The sequence below is a fragment of the Salvelinus namaycush genome, chromosome 8 (genome assembly GCF_016432855.1).
Source record: "Salvelinus namaycush isolate Seneca chromosome 8, SaNama_1.0, whole genome shotgun sequence".
Lineage (NCBI taxonomy): Eukaryota > Metazoa > Chordata > Actinopteri > Salmoniformes > Salmonidae > Salvelinus > Salvelinus namaycush.
Window position 1 is genome coordinate 49910035 of NC_052314.1, and position 14478 is coordinate 49924512.

General features: G+C 41.7%; 1 protein-coding gene across 1 annotated transcript in view; it reads left to right on the forward strand.

Annotated features, from left to right (window-relative positions):
• Positions 1-662: 662 nt before the first annotated feature.
• The window catches only part of LOC120052175 (piggyBac transposable element-derived protein 4-like), a 32482-nt gene continuing 18666 nt past the window's right edge, over positions 663-14478 (forward strand). The window contains exons 1-2 of the mRNA XM_038999009.1: positions 663-1356; positions 1505-1751. Of these exons, the coding sequence (XP_038854937.1) occupies positions 684-1356; positions 1505-1751 (920 nt within the window). The 5' untranslated portion in view covers positions 663-683. The remainder of the gene's footprint in view (positions 1357-1504; positions 1752-14478) is intronic.

Consider the following 14478-nt stretch of genomic DNA (forward strand, 5'->3'; position numbering starts at 1 on the left):
AAAGAATTTGTGAACTCTTACTCACCTCATTTTGTTATAACATCTTTGGTCAAACAAACGATTACGTGAAACCCAGAATGCATTGTATGTCAACAAACATGGCTACACAGCTGGAATTAGCTTAGCTCATCATAATCAGTACAACCTTCAAAAAAAGTATTTTACACACATAATATGTGCCCATTACAATCTGTGCAAGAATCGGAATGCATGATTTGTCACCTAGAATTGAAAACATGTGAATAAAGCTGTAAATACACAAATAATTGCCACACGAAACATTTTCTGATAGTGATTTATTGATACAAGTGGCGCGTGCCAGTAGTCAAACACGTACCCTCTCACTCTGAGCCATTCAGTCTGAGCCACTCGCTAAATGGGTGACAACCACAATTAGTGAAATGTATACCTTCCTGGTGACAGTCCTCCTCATGGGGATAGTAAAGAAGAACTCCCTAAGAGAATACTGGAGCACAGATCCTATGTTTGCAACTCCCTTCTTTGCCACCCTCTTTTCCCAAGACCGCTTCCTAGTTCTGCTGCGATGCCTGCATTTCGTCAACAATGCTACTGCCATCTTAAGTGACCCGTTATACAAAATAAGAAATGTTCTAACCAGCCTGACATCAGCATTTGGTCGGGTCTTTGTGCCATAAAAGGACCTATGCATTGATGAGTCCCTGATGTTATGGAAAGGTAGGCTGGCGTTCCGTCAATATATTCCCTCCAAAAGGCACAGGTTTGGAGTCAAGTTCTTTGTCATGTGCGACGTGAAGACAGGATTTGTCCAGGATATTATAGTTTACACAGGGTCCACCACTGACATCAAACATTATGAGGGGCTTGGGGTGTCCGGGTCCGTAGTGATGACCATGCTGGCTCCTCATCTCGGCAAGGGACACACTTTGTACGTGGACAATTGGTACAGCAGTCCCACACTCTTCCAGCATCTGCTCTCCAACAGCACAGGGGCCTGTGGCACAGTCAGGTCGAACAGGAAGGGGATGCCAGGATTCGGATGCAGGAAGATGCAGAGAGGGGAGGTGGAGTTCCAGGAGAATGGTCAACAGCTGGCAGTAAAGTGGCATGACAAAAGAGATGTCCATGTCCTCTCCACTGTCCATACAGCAACCATGTCGGCCACAGGGAAGGTGGATCACCTGACTGGAGTGAGAAAGATCAAACCAGATTGTGTGCTTGACTATAACCTCAAAATGGGGGCAGTGGATAAGGCAGACATGATAAACAGCTTTGTGGAATGCACTCGGAAAACAACCAAGTGGTTTAAGAAGATATTTTTCCATCTGATCGACACTGCTGCCCTCAATGGCAGCATAGTTCACCGCCAACTAACAGGTGAGATGATTACTGAACAAGCTATTTTTGTAATTGGATGTACAGTTCACATACAAATCCATTATGCAATTATAGTGACAATATCTCACCCACCTACCCACTGCCTCATCATCCTCTAACTTTCTTCATCCTCCCCACTCCCTCTTAGGTAAAGTAATTACCTACCAAAAATACAGAGAGAACCTAATGAGAGAGCTGCTGGAGGAGCACCACACCCCTCGGCGCCCATCCACTGGGGGTCGTCCTGCTGTAAACAATCCCCTACGCCTCACTGCACGGCATTTTCCCTGCAAAGTCCCTCAAACTGCTGCTCAAGGTAGTCGCACAAGGAGGCACTGCAAAGTCTGCCTGTCTGGCACTAGGAGAAAAAAGCAGAGGAAGATGACAAAATACATGTGTTTAGCTTGTGATACACCTCTATGTATTTCACCATGCTTTGAGGAGTATCACATGCTCCTCAAAGTATCACATGCTCCTGCTTATTTCTGCAGAAATAAGTGACTGACTGCCATGATACTATGCCTTTAGAGGTGGGGGGGGGGGGGGGGGGGGGGGGGTGGAAATGCAGTTGTTGTTCAGTCACTGCATGAATATTAAATATGGGTTATGCATATTCAGTTTTTTGTCCTCTAGTATAACAAGTTGTTGAACCAACTACCAATACTGCAATAAAATAGACGACTATTACATATTGGCATATGTGTTTTCTTGCTGTCTTTTCATCCAGTAAGACTGTTATGAGCTATGCTGAATAGACCAAATAAACAAACCATGGTCATATTTTTTATTTATTTAACTAGGCAAGTAATTTAAAAACACATTATTATTTACAATGATGGCCTACACCGGCCAAACTCGGACAACGCTGGGCCAATCGTGCGCTGTCCTATGGGACTCCCAATCACAGCCAGTTGTGATACAGCCTGGATTTGAACCAGGGTGTCTGTAGTGACGCCTCTAGCACTGAGATGCAGTGCCATAGACCGCTGCGCCACTCGGGAGTCATAAGGTCAGGGTAGCTTCAAAATACAACACAAGCTAATAGTTCTCTGACGCAACTAGCACTGTTTTACAGAGCTAATAGAATAATGTAGCTACATAAGCACGATTGACTATAACACCATAAAGGTTATAAAATGTGTAACGTTACCTCACGTGTCCGCGGTTATAAGGAATATATTATGATCCATACATACAGTGAGCTACAGCAGAAACTATTATAATGTAATAAGGCACTTACTTTGATAGAAACGCAGCCTGGATTTGAACCAGGGAGTCTGTAGTGACACCTGTAGTACTGATGTGCTGTGCCTTTGACTGCTGCGCCACTTGGGAGTCATAAGGCCATGTAGCTTCAAAATACAACACAAGATATTACTTCTCTGACGCAACTAGCATTGTTTTACAGAGCTAATAGAATAATGTAGCTACATAAGCACGATTGACTATAACACCATAAAGGTTATAAAATGAGTAACGTTACCTCACGTGTCCGCGGTTATAAAGAATATACACAAATATATTATGCTCCATACATACAGTACGCTACAATAGAAACGACATACAGAAACTATTATAACGTAATAATGCACTTACTTTGATAGAAACGCACACATTTCCAAAGTTATTATTATTAACGAAAACAAGGACTGCAATGAGGGCAACAGATAGAAAATGTGAACACGTGTGCAGATCATGTTCTGACGGGAGATGAGCAAATGTCTGCAGACGTGAACTGCACAAACAATTGGGAAGTGCTTGGGGGAATTTTGTCCGTGTCAGAAATGTCCCAAAAGTGTAATTGTCCGCAGAAGTAAAAATTACTATTTTTATGTGAATGAATGAGGAGGCGGAACACACCTAAATTCAAACTGTTTTTAGAAAATAAAAACTTGTTAGAAAATAATTTGAAATTGAAGTTGAAACAGCCTATAAATATAAACAGGCTGCGTGCTTTGGTTTGAGGGCAGCGCGGATAAAATGTACTGTTACGTATCAATCACATTCTGGAATGGAGAGAACATTCTAACATCACGTGCATAAAAAAACTCACGCTGGGGCGACCGTTAGAGATATTTGGAACTCACACATGAAAGGGTTAAAAACTTTAATTATTGTTATTTTAACTGTGTTGTCCGATTTACAATAGGCTTTAAGGTGAAAGCATACCATGCGATTGTCTGAGGACGGCGCCCCACATCAACATATTTTTCAACCAGCGCAAGCTTCATAAAATCACAAATTGTGATTTAAATAAATCACTTACTTTTGAAGATCTTCCTCTGTTTGAAATCCCAAGGGTCCCAGCTACAACATGAATGGTCGTCTTGTTAGATAAAAGCCTTCTTTATATCCAAAAATTCTGTTTAGTTGGCGCCATCGATTTCAGTCATTCACTCGTTCAACGTGCAGACAAAGGAGTTCAAAAAGCTACCGCTAAACTTTGTCCAAACAAGTCAAATGACGTTGATATTTAATCCTTAGGTACTCTAAAATGTAAATAAACTATAATATTTCATACGGAAAGTAGTATGTTCAATAGGAAAGCAACATTAGTAAGCCCGCGCCCTCTCCCTCGCTTGCCGAAAGACTGATATTGTTCCGGTGTTCTTCTAACCAAAACTCAAAATTCTTGCTTGTTTTTCAAAAACCTTAAAGAAAGACTGTTGATATCTAGTGGAAGCCATATGATTTGCAATCTGGGAGACGGATTTACATAGGAACATAGGAACAAAGGTTTCCATTATAAGAGCCTGTGACCTAAAATGTTTAATTCTGGTAGGTTTTCCTTGGGATTTTCACCTGCGATATCAATTCTGTTATAGTCTCAGACATGATTTTAACAGTTTTAGAAACTTCAAAGTGTTTTCTATCCAATGCTACCAATTATAAGCATATCCTGGCTTCTGGGCCTGAGTAACAGGCAGTTTACTTTGGGCACATCAGTCAGGCGGAAATTCAAGAAACTAGACCCTATCCCTAAGAAGTTTTTAATGAAACAAGCTCCAGTAGGCTAATCTTTTTGAGTGTGAACTGCATTACCTTACTGTATTGTATCATAATGTATTATATGGACTGAAATTACGCATCTCGTTCAAACCATGATAAAGCAGGTAGAGAACATGTGATACTGGTATAGCAAATGCGGCGAATTAGATTTTAATGAGACGTATAGGTTAGCGAATTAGATTTTAATGAGACGTATAGGTTAGCAAATTAGATTTTAATGAGACATATAGGTTAGCGAATTAGATTTTAATTTTGAAATATAATATTGCCTATTTGTATAACTAGCAGGCATATACACTACCGATCAAAAGTTTAAGAACACCTACTCATTCAAGGTTTTTTCTTTATTTTTACTATTTTCTACATGTAGAAGAGTAGCGAAGACATCACAACTATGAAATAACATATGAAATCATGTAGTAAGCAAAAAAGTGTTGGTTATCAAAATATATTTGAGATTTGAGATTCTTCAAATAGCCACTCTTTGCCTTGACAGCGCATGTCAGAGCAAAAACCAAGACATGAGGTCAAAGGAGTTGTCAGTAGAGCCCTGAGACAGGATTGTGTCGAGGAAAGCTTTGCACACTCTTGGCAGTATCTCAACCAGCTTCACCTGAAATGATTTTCCAACAGTCTTGAAGGAGTTCCCACATATTGTGAGCACTTGTTGGCTGCTTTTCTTTCACTCTGTGGTCCGAATCATCCCACACCATCTCAATTTGGTTGAGGTCGGGGGATTGTGGAGGCCAGGTCATCTGATGCATCACTCCATCACTCTCCTTCTTGGTAAAATAGCCCTTACACAGCCTGGAGGTGTGTGGGTAATTGTCCTGTTGAAAAACAAATGATAGTCCCACTAAGCCCAAACCAGATGGGATGGCGTATCGCTGAATGCTGTGGTAGCCATGCTGGTTAAGTGTGCCTTGAATTCTAAATAATCACATACACTGTCACCAGAAAAGCACCCCACACCATAACACCACCTCCTCCATTCTTTACAGTGGGAAATACACATGCAGAAATCATCCATTCACCAACTCCGCGTCTCACAAAGACACGGCGGTTGGAACCAAAAATCTCTAATTTAGACTCCAGACCCAAAGGACAAATTTCCACCGGTCTAATGTCCATTGCTTGTGTTTCTTGGCCCAAGCAAGTCTCTTCTTCTTATTGGTGTCCTTTAGTAGTGGTTTCTTTGCAACAATTCGACCATGAAGGCCTGATTCACACAGTCTCCTCTGAACAGTTGATGTTGAGATGTGTCTATTACTTAAAGTCTGTGAAGCATTTATTTGGGCTGCAAATTCTGAGGATAGTAACTCTAATGGACCTTATCCTCTGCAGCAGAGGCAACTCTGGGTCTTCCATTCCTGTGGCGGTCATTATGAGAGCCAGTTTCATCATAGTGCTTGATGGTTTTTGTGACTGCACTTGAAGAAACTTTCAAAGTTCTTGAAATGTTCTGTATTAACTGACCTTCATGTCTTAAAGTAATGATGGAGTGTTGTTTCTCTTTGCTTATTTGAGCTGTTCTTGCCATAATGTGGACTTGGTCTTTTACCAAATAGGGCTATCTTCTGTATACCCCCCCTACCTTGTCACAACACATCTGATTGGTTCAAACACATTAAGAAGGAAAGAAATTCCAGAAATGTACTTTTAAGAAGGCACACCAGTTAATTGAAATGGATTCCAGGTGACTACCTCATGAAGCTGGTTGAGAGAATGTCAAGAGTGTGCAAAGCTGTCACCAAGGGAAAGGGTGGCTATTATAAAATATATATATATCAAATATCTTTTGATTTGTTTAAAACTTTTTTGGGTTACTACATGATTCCATATGTGTTATTTTATAGTTTTGATGTCTTCACTGTTATTCTATAATGTAGAAAATAGTAAAAATAAAGAAAAACCCTTGAATGAGTAGGTTTTCTAAAACGTTTGACCGGTAGTGCATATACCTTTCATAATATTTCCCCTAAAGTTAATAGCCTTACTCCTCTTTCTCTCTCTAGTGTTGCTTCATTCCTTCCTCGCTTTCAACAGTTAAATGAAATAAGTTTTGTTGTCCATATCTTCAGCGTTCTAATGACATGCTTGAATAATATAGGACTAGAAATGGATGCAGAAGGCTTTCACTTCTCTTCACAAAGATTGAATGGTTATGGGTCTGAATAAATAACTGCTATAGCCTAGCACCATCGCACATTCACTCTTCTTTAAAACTACCAATGTGTTCTATTGGCTGCTGTATTTAACATTCATCAAATAAGAGTTTGCGTTCCTCTTCGAATAGTCAATGGGTACGAGAAATACAAAAGAAATAATGTTCAGCAAGCTATTCTAGTCTAGCTTTTCCTGCATGGGACTCCAAGAGCTAAGGAGCGTTTTTTAAGGAGAGAAGCCAGCGGAGCACAGGTGCGTACTTATTGCACAAGAGACAGAGGCTATAAGTTATAAGCTTATTATGCATAACGCATCAATCCTTAGCTAAATTTAAGGCTAATACTGCATTGAATGTAAACCTGAAAGAGGTAGGCTAGGAACTCCTATATATCGGTCTTGAACAGGATTATCTGTTTTGAATGCAATTTGAATGGAATTGATGGAGTGAGAAAGACTGTGCATGCACTGATTTACAGCAACGATATTCGAGTGATAGACTCTTTTAAAACTCTGCAGCTACCGCTGCTGCTGCAAAAAAGGTGACCTCCGAAAGCCAGATGGAGATGTGTAAATTAGACGCGCTTTCAGTCTGACAGGTAGCAAATGTCGGCTTACCTGTCACAAGAAAAAAAGTTACCACGATGAGATGGTAGGACTGCATGCATTGTGAACTTCGCTCCATACTGAGATGGACTGTCTGTCCCCACCCTGAGCATTGATGAGTCATCATGTAGAGAGCAGAGACGAAGGCTGTCGAGAAGCCAAATTTGGACATTGCATATCATTTAACAGTTCCATTTCACGTAATGCTGTTCATATAAAGAATTTATTATAATTTTCCGGTTTGTCGCAGTTATTTATCCTGGGAAAAGAGAGTTGTTTTGGGCAGTAAATCTCGGTAAGCGGGTTCCCGCCATTCAACCCTAGCTCTCACTGTTACAGCTGACTGTGTGAGTGCATGTGTGCATGGAATTGTGACTTACTTTTTTAATTTAACCTTTATTTATAATATTAACTAGGCAAGTCAATTAAGAACAAATTCTTATTTACCAATTAGGCTATTCTATACCTTTTGTATAGTATCCTACGTTAGTACAGTGTCATGGTTTTCAGCTACATGTCACGATCGTCTAAGGTGGAAACAGTAGACCAAGGTGCAGCGTGGTGAGCGTACGTACTACTTTATTATAAGATGTCGCCAACAAAACAATAAACATCAAAACGAAAACGTGAAGCCAACGTAGTGCTCACAGGCAACTATACATGGACAACTACCCACAAATACAGGGGGGAAAAAGGCTACCTAAGTATGGTTCTCAATCAGAGACAATGATAGACAGCTGCCTCTGATTGAGAACCACACCCGGCCAAACACCAAGAAATACAAATCATAGAAAAAAGGAACATAGAATGCCCACCCCAAACACACCAAAATAGAGACATAAAAAGCTCTCTACGGTCAGGGTGTGACACTACACCATTGTACTCAGTGAAATCCTCTTCTCCACGTGAACATTCAGTTTGCAAATCTCCACTCATTTCTTTCCTTAGGCGGACAAATTGACAGCCGCACAGTTTTTCCCCTCCACTGCTGTGATCAAACTGGATGCCCATGTGTTTGGTCTATTATTTGCCTATTGAAAGACATTTCTCGCTGTGAGAAATTTCCCCTCTGTGTGAGGTATCTATTGCTTCTCCCCTTACATCTGAAGTGAACGTGGAAGACTTGGGTGGCCTTCAAACAGTCGTCTTCAGGCTCGAAGAACTGTGAAAACGATGCCATTGTTATGCTTTTGGATGTCTCTTTGTTCCCAGATCGGGGTGGTGTGCACCGAAGTTCTCCTGGACTCGGCATGGGACATGCCCTGCTGTTTGAGGCTGTTTGAGCTTTAAAGCCTCTTTTTATTGCTCTGCTCTGGCATGTTTTAGTCAGTGCATCCTCCCCCCCAAAAAGGATAGACATAAAAGTGAAGAAGTAGCTACTGTATATCAGATATATTGGGCTTTCTGGGTTGGCTTCAGAGTAGAAGGCTTCCAAATCGCTCATCCAGGCTTCTCTGATCTTGAGACAAAAAGTGTGAATACTTTATTAACCTTTTTCACCCTGCACAAATGTACTGTACTGTACTGCTGTTAATGTTGCTAGAGACCAGTGAAGAGCAATGGGGAAAGATAAATACATGTAAAAAAAAAATCCATCTTGTATTTCCCCTTCAGTGCAGTGTATTTGCCGCTCTGTTCAGTTGCATTATTGAAATCAAAAACCTAGTCCAAAAATAAACACTTCTGATAATGGGCCATTCTGTTTTTTGAACATGCCCCCAGTGCTATCCTACCCACCATTCAGCTGGCAATTTATTTCTTCCATTCACCATATAACTTCTTCTTCTCAAAGAAAAGGGGCCAGACATCAGAATCCAAACACGGAGGCTTAAGTATTTTCGGGGCCGATCTAACCAGCACTTCTCCTTTCTGCCACGTTCAGTCTTTTGATGGTGGTTGCAGGCCCTGAATGTTCCAGCTCTCCAGCAGACTACAACACTTTCACAGCACAGCATGACTCTGCGCGCGCAGTTAAAATGAGTACAGACCCCTAACATTCTCAAAGGTGGAACCTCAACGCCTTTTGCCAAGTGGAGTAGGAATCTAGCTCCATTAAAGGTGGTTGGTGGTTGAAGATGGGCCCTCGGCGGAAAGCGGAAAAGTAGATTGACGCCTATTCATTCGCAGGCCGGCTTCTCTTTGAGGAGGCGTTGAGGGGATTTAGGAGTTTTACTATTTTGAGAATAGGTGTTTGGGCTAATGCTCGCTCCCGGTTGCCCTTTGATAGTTGCAGTAAGGTTTCACAAAGTGATAAATGGACTTTGCCTTCTTCTTCGTTGTGTGAATCTCTCCTTTGTGCCGAAAGCCACAGCGGTAATTTCTGAAAAGGCATGACCTGTCCGTTTCTCTTGGCAGGAACCAAAATACTGTTATTATTGGTCTCTCTGAGCCACCGATGCACGGATCTCACTATATAAGTCCATAAATGTATTTTGGTAATTGAAAGAAACTCCCAAAGGAGCGTTTCTTGTGATAAGTCCGTCCTCATTGTCTCTATCACTGTCTCCATCAACACGTGTTGCAAATCAAATCAAATCAAATTGTATTTGTCGAGTGCGCCGAATACAACAGGTGTTGTAGACCTTACAGTGAAATGCTTACTTACAAGCCCTTAACCAACAATGCAGTTTTAAGAAAATACCCCCCCCCCCCAAAAAAAAAGTTAAATAAAAGTACGAGATACGAACAACAAATAATTAAAGAGCAGCATTAAATAACAATAGCGGGGAATTGTTTGCAAGAATTGTTGTAAGCATTGTTTGCATCCCCTCTCTCTCCCCCGCCCTAACTTATGCATGTACCAGTCAATTTCTCACATCAAAGACCTTGCTCCGATGGGCCCCCGTACTGTATCCTCACAACAACAGGAGATGTAAGTTAATAAAATAATAATATAGCCTGTTTCATGAGGCAGAAAATGTCTGGAGAAACATCTGTGAAACAAGTTGCGTATGAAATATGCATGGAGCCCATTCCAAATTCCTTTTGCATGGGATGGCATAGCTAGAAAGAGAATGCGAAGCTAGCGCGGGCCTCCGAGCTTATTCAAGTCCTGCCATTATCGCTCGCTATATGACTGTCATCCCAGAATGATGAACATTCCCCTTCCTGCTATCCCTCCCTCCATCCCTCCATTCGTCCACTCCCCTAACACTGGGGGCTAACGCAGTTAACACAGTCACTGGCCAACATGACATCAGAATGACTCGACCATTCTCCTTTTCCTTTGGTTATAGGAAAGATGAAGGGAAAACGACAGTGTTCATTTGCTTCATTAGGTATTTAGTCGACCCCGTGCAGTGCTTTCCTCACAGGCATGTGAATAGACTAAAGAGTTCATTACAGCCATTTCATTTGTTGAAGCAGGCTCCCAAGGCATGATGGGAGATGTGGAGGGAGGCGGGGGAGGCTGGACACAATACCTTGCACATATAGATTAAAGAGGCGGCATTTTTCAAAGGCTTCTTTGTGACTCGCTAATATTGCTTTGTCCTTGAAATGATTTGCAGCGAAAGCAGTCTCATCTCTTTGTGATGTTCTCACATATAAATATATAATGATTTCATAGAGTTGAAACAAGACCGCTTTCTCTTGGTCACAGAGGGACGAAACCACTTTGTGCTTAAAGCTGAAGTTGTAATGAGTCAGCAGGCATTTGAATGGCGTCTCTGCGTCATTCAGAGGAAGCTGGGCAGAACATGATCTGTCGTCAGTCATGAAATTATGCCACTTTTATACTGTCACTAAGTATGACTATATTTATTTTACAGTTATAAGAAAGGTGAAATATTATAGTAAGTCGTGTTTTTATTGTTACTATGTAATTTCAAGCCCTATTCCCCCACTTTTTTTTCTTTCCCCCACTATATGGTTTTTCATATTTTCATATTTGTATAATATTTGTACGGTGTACTTGTTGAGCTTGTGTCCTCAAAAGTGATTATACCCCAGCAATTCTTTAAAAAAATTACATACCAGAAAGGTGAGTTCCAGACATTTTTTAAAAACTATGCAGCATTACCAGTTACTGTTTATGGCCATCTCATGAAAAACACTTTAGGTATACAGATTGAATAGAGCCTGAAGAGGTTTCAGGAATTGAGATTTATTGGAACGGTGTTACTTTGGATGGATGGATGGCCCAAAACCCCCCCAGCCCTACCTTTCTCATGTTACTGCATTCATGCAAACCCTTACAGCCCTCCACACAGATATAGGTTCCGTTCCCCTGCTTGCATCAACCAATGGTTTTGTGGCGTGTTATCAACTGACATTGCTTTACAGTTTTTTTCAATTGTTTAAGCACAATTTTGAAAACAGGGCCCGGTTTGTCAAAACACTACACACAATTAGCACAACCCTACACCAAAGTAGCACAACACTTCAGATCATTTGCAAAATGGAACACTTTTGTCAAAACTATACACGACTTCATAAAAAGAATATTTTGTTACCATACGAAACACACACATTTCATATGACTTCAATCTTTTTGAACCAGTTACACACTGCTGTTGCTAACCTAAAACACTTTTAGCAAGTCTAATTGTCAGTGATTAGAGTAGTGTAAATGAAGTACACAGAGAAAGTGCAACTATACAAACACTACACAAGACCAACGCTGCAGACTGAGACTGATTTATTTCTCTCCATATACCCAAATCAGTCAACATGTCAACATGGAGAATCACAACAAAACATGTCCCAGTTTTCATGCTACTACAGTAGTGTGCATAACACTGTTAGCTCAGCAAACAGACAAACGTAAAATACTGTATCCAGTACAGGTTACAATTACAGTAAATAACAAAAAAACAGACAATATTGTACAGAAAATACTACAGTAAACATACTATACATTATCTCTTCGCCTAGTTGGATCTGGCCAGAGAATTTCATCAACATCACAAGCAACATCGTCATTAGCCAGACAACGCGGGAAGAACCGTCTTGAATGTCGAATCCATCCTTGCACAGCTGCGGCGTCGACTTGGTCACAGGCGTCCTCCATGGCCTAAATGAGGGGTACCTGAGCCTGGGGCTGGAGATCGTAAACCTTCCACCGCCATGCAGAGAAAAACTCTTCGATAGGGTTTAGAAACGGAGAGTATGGTGGAAGGTATAGTACTGTCAACTGTGGATGGTGTTGAAACCAGTTCTGGACCAAAGCAGAGCGGTGGAATGACACATTGTCCCAGATGACTGTGTATTGCATCTGGTGCATTTCATTTCCTGCTGTGACGATGTGGTGCAATCGGTCCAAAAATGTGAGAATATGAGGTGTGTTGTAAGGGCCCATTTTGGCATGACGGAGGACAACCCCATGCTGTGAAATGGCAGCGCAAAGGGTGATGTTACCCCCGTTCCCGACCCTCAATCCTATGTAGAGAATAATACATGTAACTTACTGGACAATGTCACAGGAAGGGGTATCACAAGTGCTGATATGGTGCATACAATAAGCGGCTGATTACTGTAACTGTAGACAGATCTTCTTTTACCTGTTTTCCTGTCGAAAAGTCCTTATGACAGATGCCACTGTATATCTGCTAAGATTTGGCTGAACTCTCAGTCCAGCCTCCCTCAGCGTCAATCCGTGGTTCACAACATGGTCCACTAGTGTTGCACAAATGTCATTTGATAAGTTTGGTCTTCTTCTTTGTGCACGTTCTCCTCCTGCTTCAGGTCTTCCTCGACCTCTGGCTCGGGCTCTGCCTCTTCCTCTATCTCCTTCTCCTCCTCTGTGTACTCCTCCTCTCACCCTCACTCTTCTTCTGACTCCTTCCATTTTGGTTGAATCTACCTCCTGCATTTTTATAGTGCTTAAACCTGATTGGTGTGTCTACAATTTAGCAATCATGTGTTTGTGCAACTGATGGCTGTGTTTAACAGATTGGCTCATAGGTGTGGTAATTTGACAGTCAGTGCTTTGGAATTGCAAGGAAGTGACATCATGATATACTTCTGTGTCTGATGTATACAAGTGTGTTTAGTTTTTTGCAAATCACTGTGTGTAATGTTTTGCAAATAGTGTGAAGCTGACAATGTGCTTACAGTTGTGCAAATCTAGCCTTGTGTTTTGCTCCTTGAGTGTAAGGTTTTGCTAATTGTGGGAAAAGTTAAATTTTAGTGTGTAAGCAATCGTAAAAAACTGTAACATATCTTAACTGAGACTTAAAATACCTATCCAAGCGTTGTAAGATCTGGCATGCGTCAGCAACACCTGGGCAGAGGAACGTGCCCTTTAGCTCTGTACTCCACTATAGGCCCAACACAAATCGTGCCAGAAATGGAGATCCAAAGGGAGTGAGAGCATTAACTGAAATATGCAAATCCAAATAATGTACTGCTCCCCGATGGAAACAAACTGTAATACAAATATGGGAATACGTAATCAAGTATGTTGTGTGGCAGAGAAAACTATTTCCAAGGGAGTGTGTGTGTGTGTGTGTGTGTGTGTGTGTGTGTGTGTGTGTGTGTGTGTGTGTGCGTGCGTGCGTGCGTGCGTGCGTGCGTGCGTGCGTGCGTGCGTGCGTGCGTGCGTGCGTGCGTGCGTGCGTGCGTGCGTGTGTGAGCCTAGCAGTTGGCATAGCATCACTTATTGGCTTCATTTCCCGAAACCTCAGTAAAAACTGGGGATGAAGACTACAGCAACAACAATAAGAACAGCGACCCCCCCCCCTCCCCCAAGCAACAAAAAAACATCTCATTTGTGACATTTCAAAGGCCTTGTGTTGAAGAGTGCTTCTGTTGAGGGGGGAATCCAGCTCTCATGCCAAGCTGTAGAAAGCTGCTTTTCATGTAGTATTCTATGCTTTGGTTCCAGTCACCGTGTTAGGTCCAATACTGTCGTTACACCACGCCAGAGAACAAAATGAACTCAGGAACTGTAGCCCAAGACTGTACTGAAGCCACCCTTTTTATCCTTTCTATGGCGTTTGATATGTTTATGTCAAAGTCTTTGATTGCGTCCAAAATGACACCACATTCCCTTGATAGCGTACTGCTTTTGACCTGGGCCCATATGGTCATATAGGGTGGTATAGGTGCTATTTGGAATGCAGTCTGTCTCTGTTCTGGCTTTTACTCCCTGGCCCCTCCAGAGACAAGGGCTGTAATGGCCACTTCAAAATAAACAAATCATTCATGTGCCGAAAAGGATCAGATTCACTGACGCAAATTGAGGTCCTCTGTTGCGTGGCCAGTTCCCTGTACACAACACTCCCTGTGAAGATTGTCTTAGCTTATCTGCGTGTTTGTGTGTGTGTGTGTGTCAGTATTGCAGCTTTAGGCTTCAAATCCCGAGATAAAGTGTAACGAGGCGAGGAGGCTTCGTACGCCTGT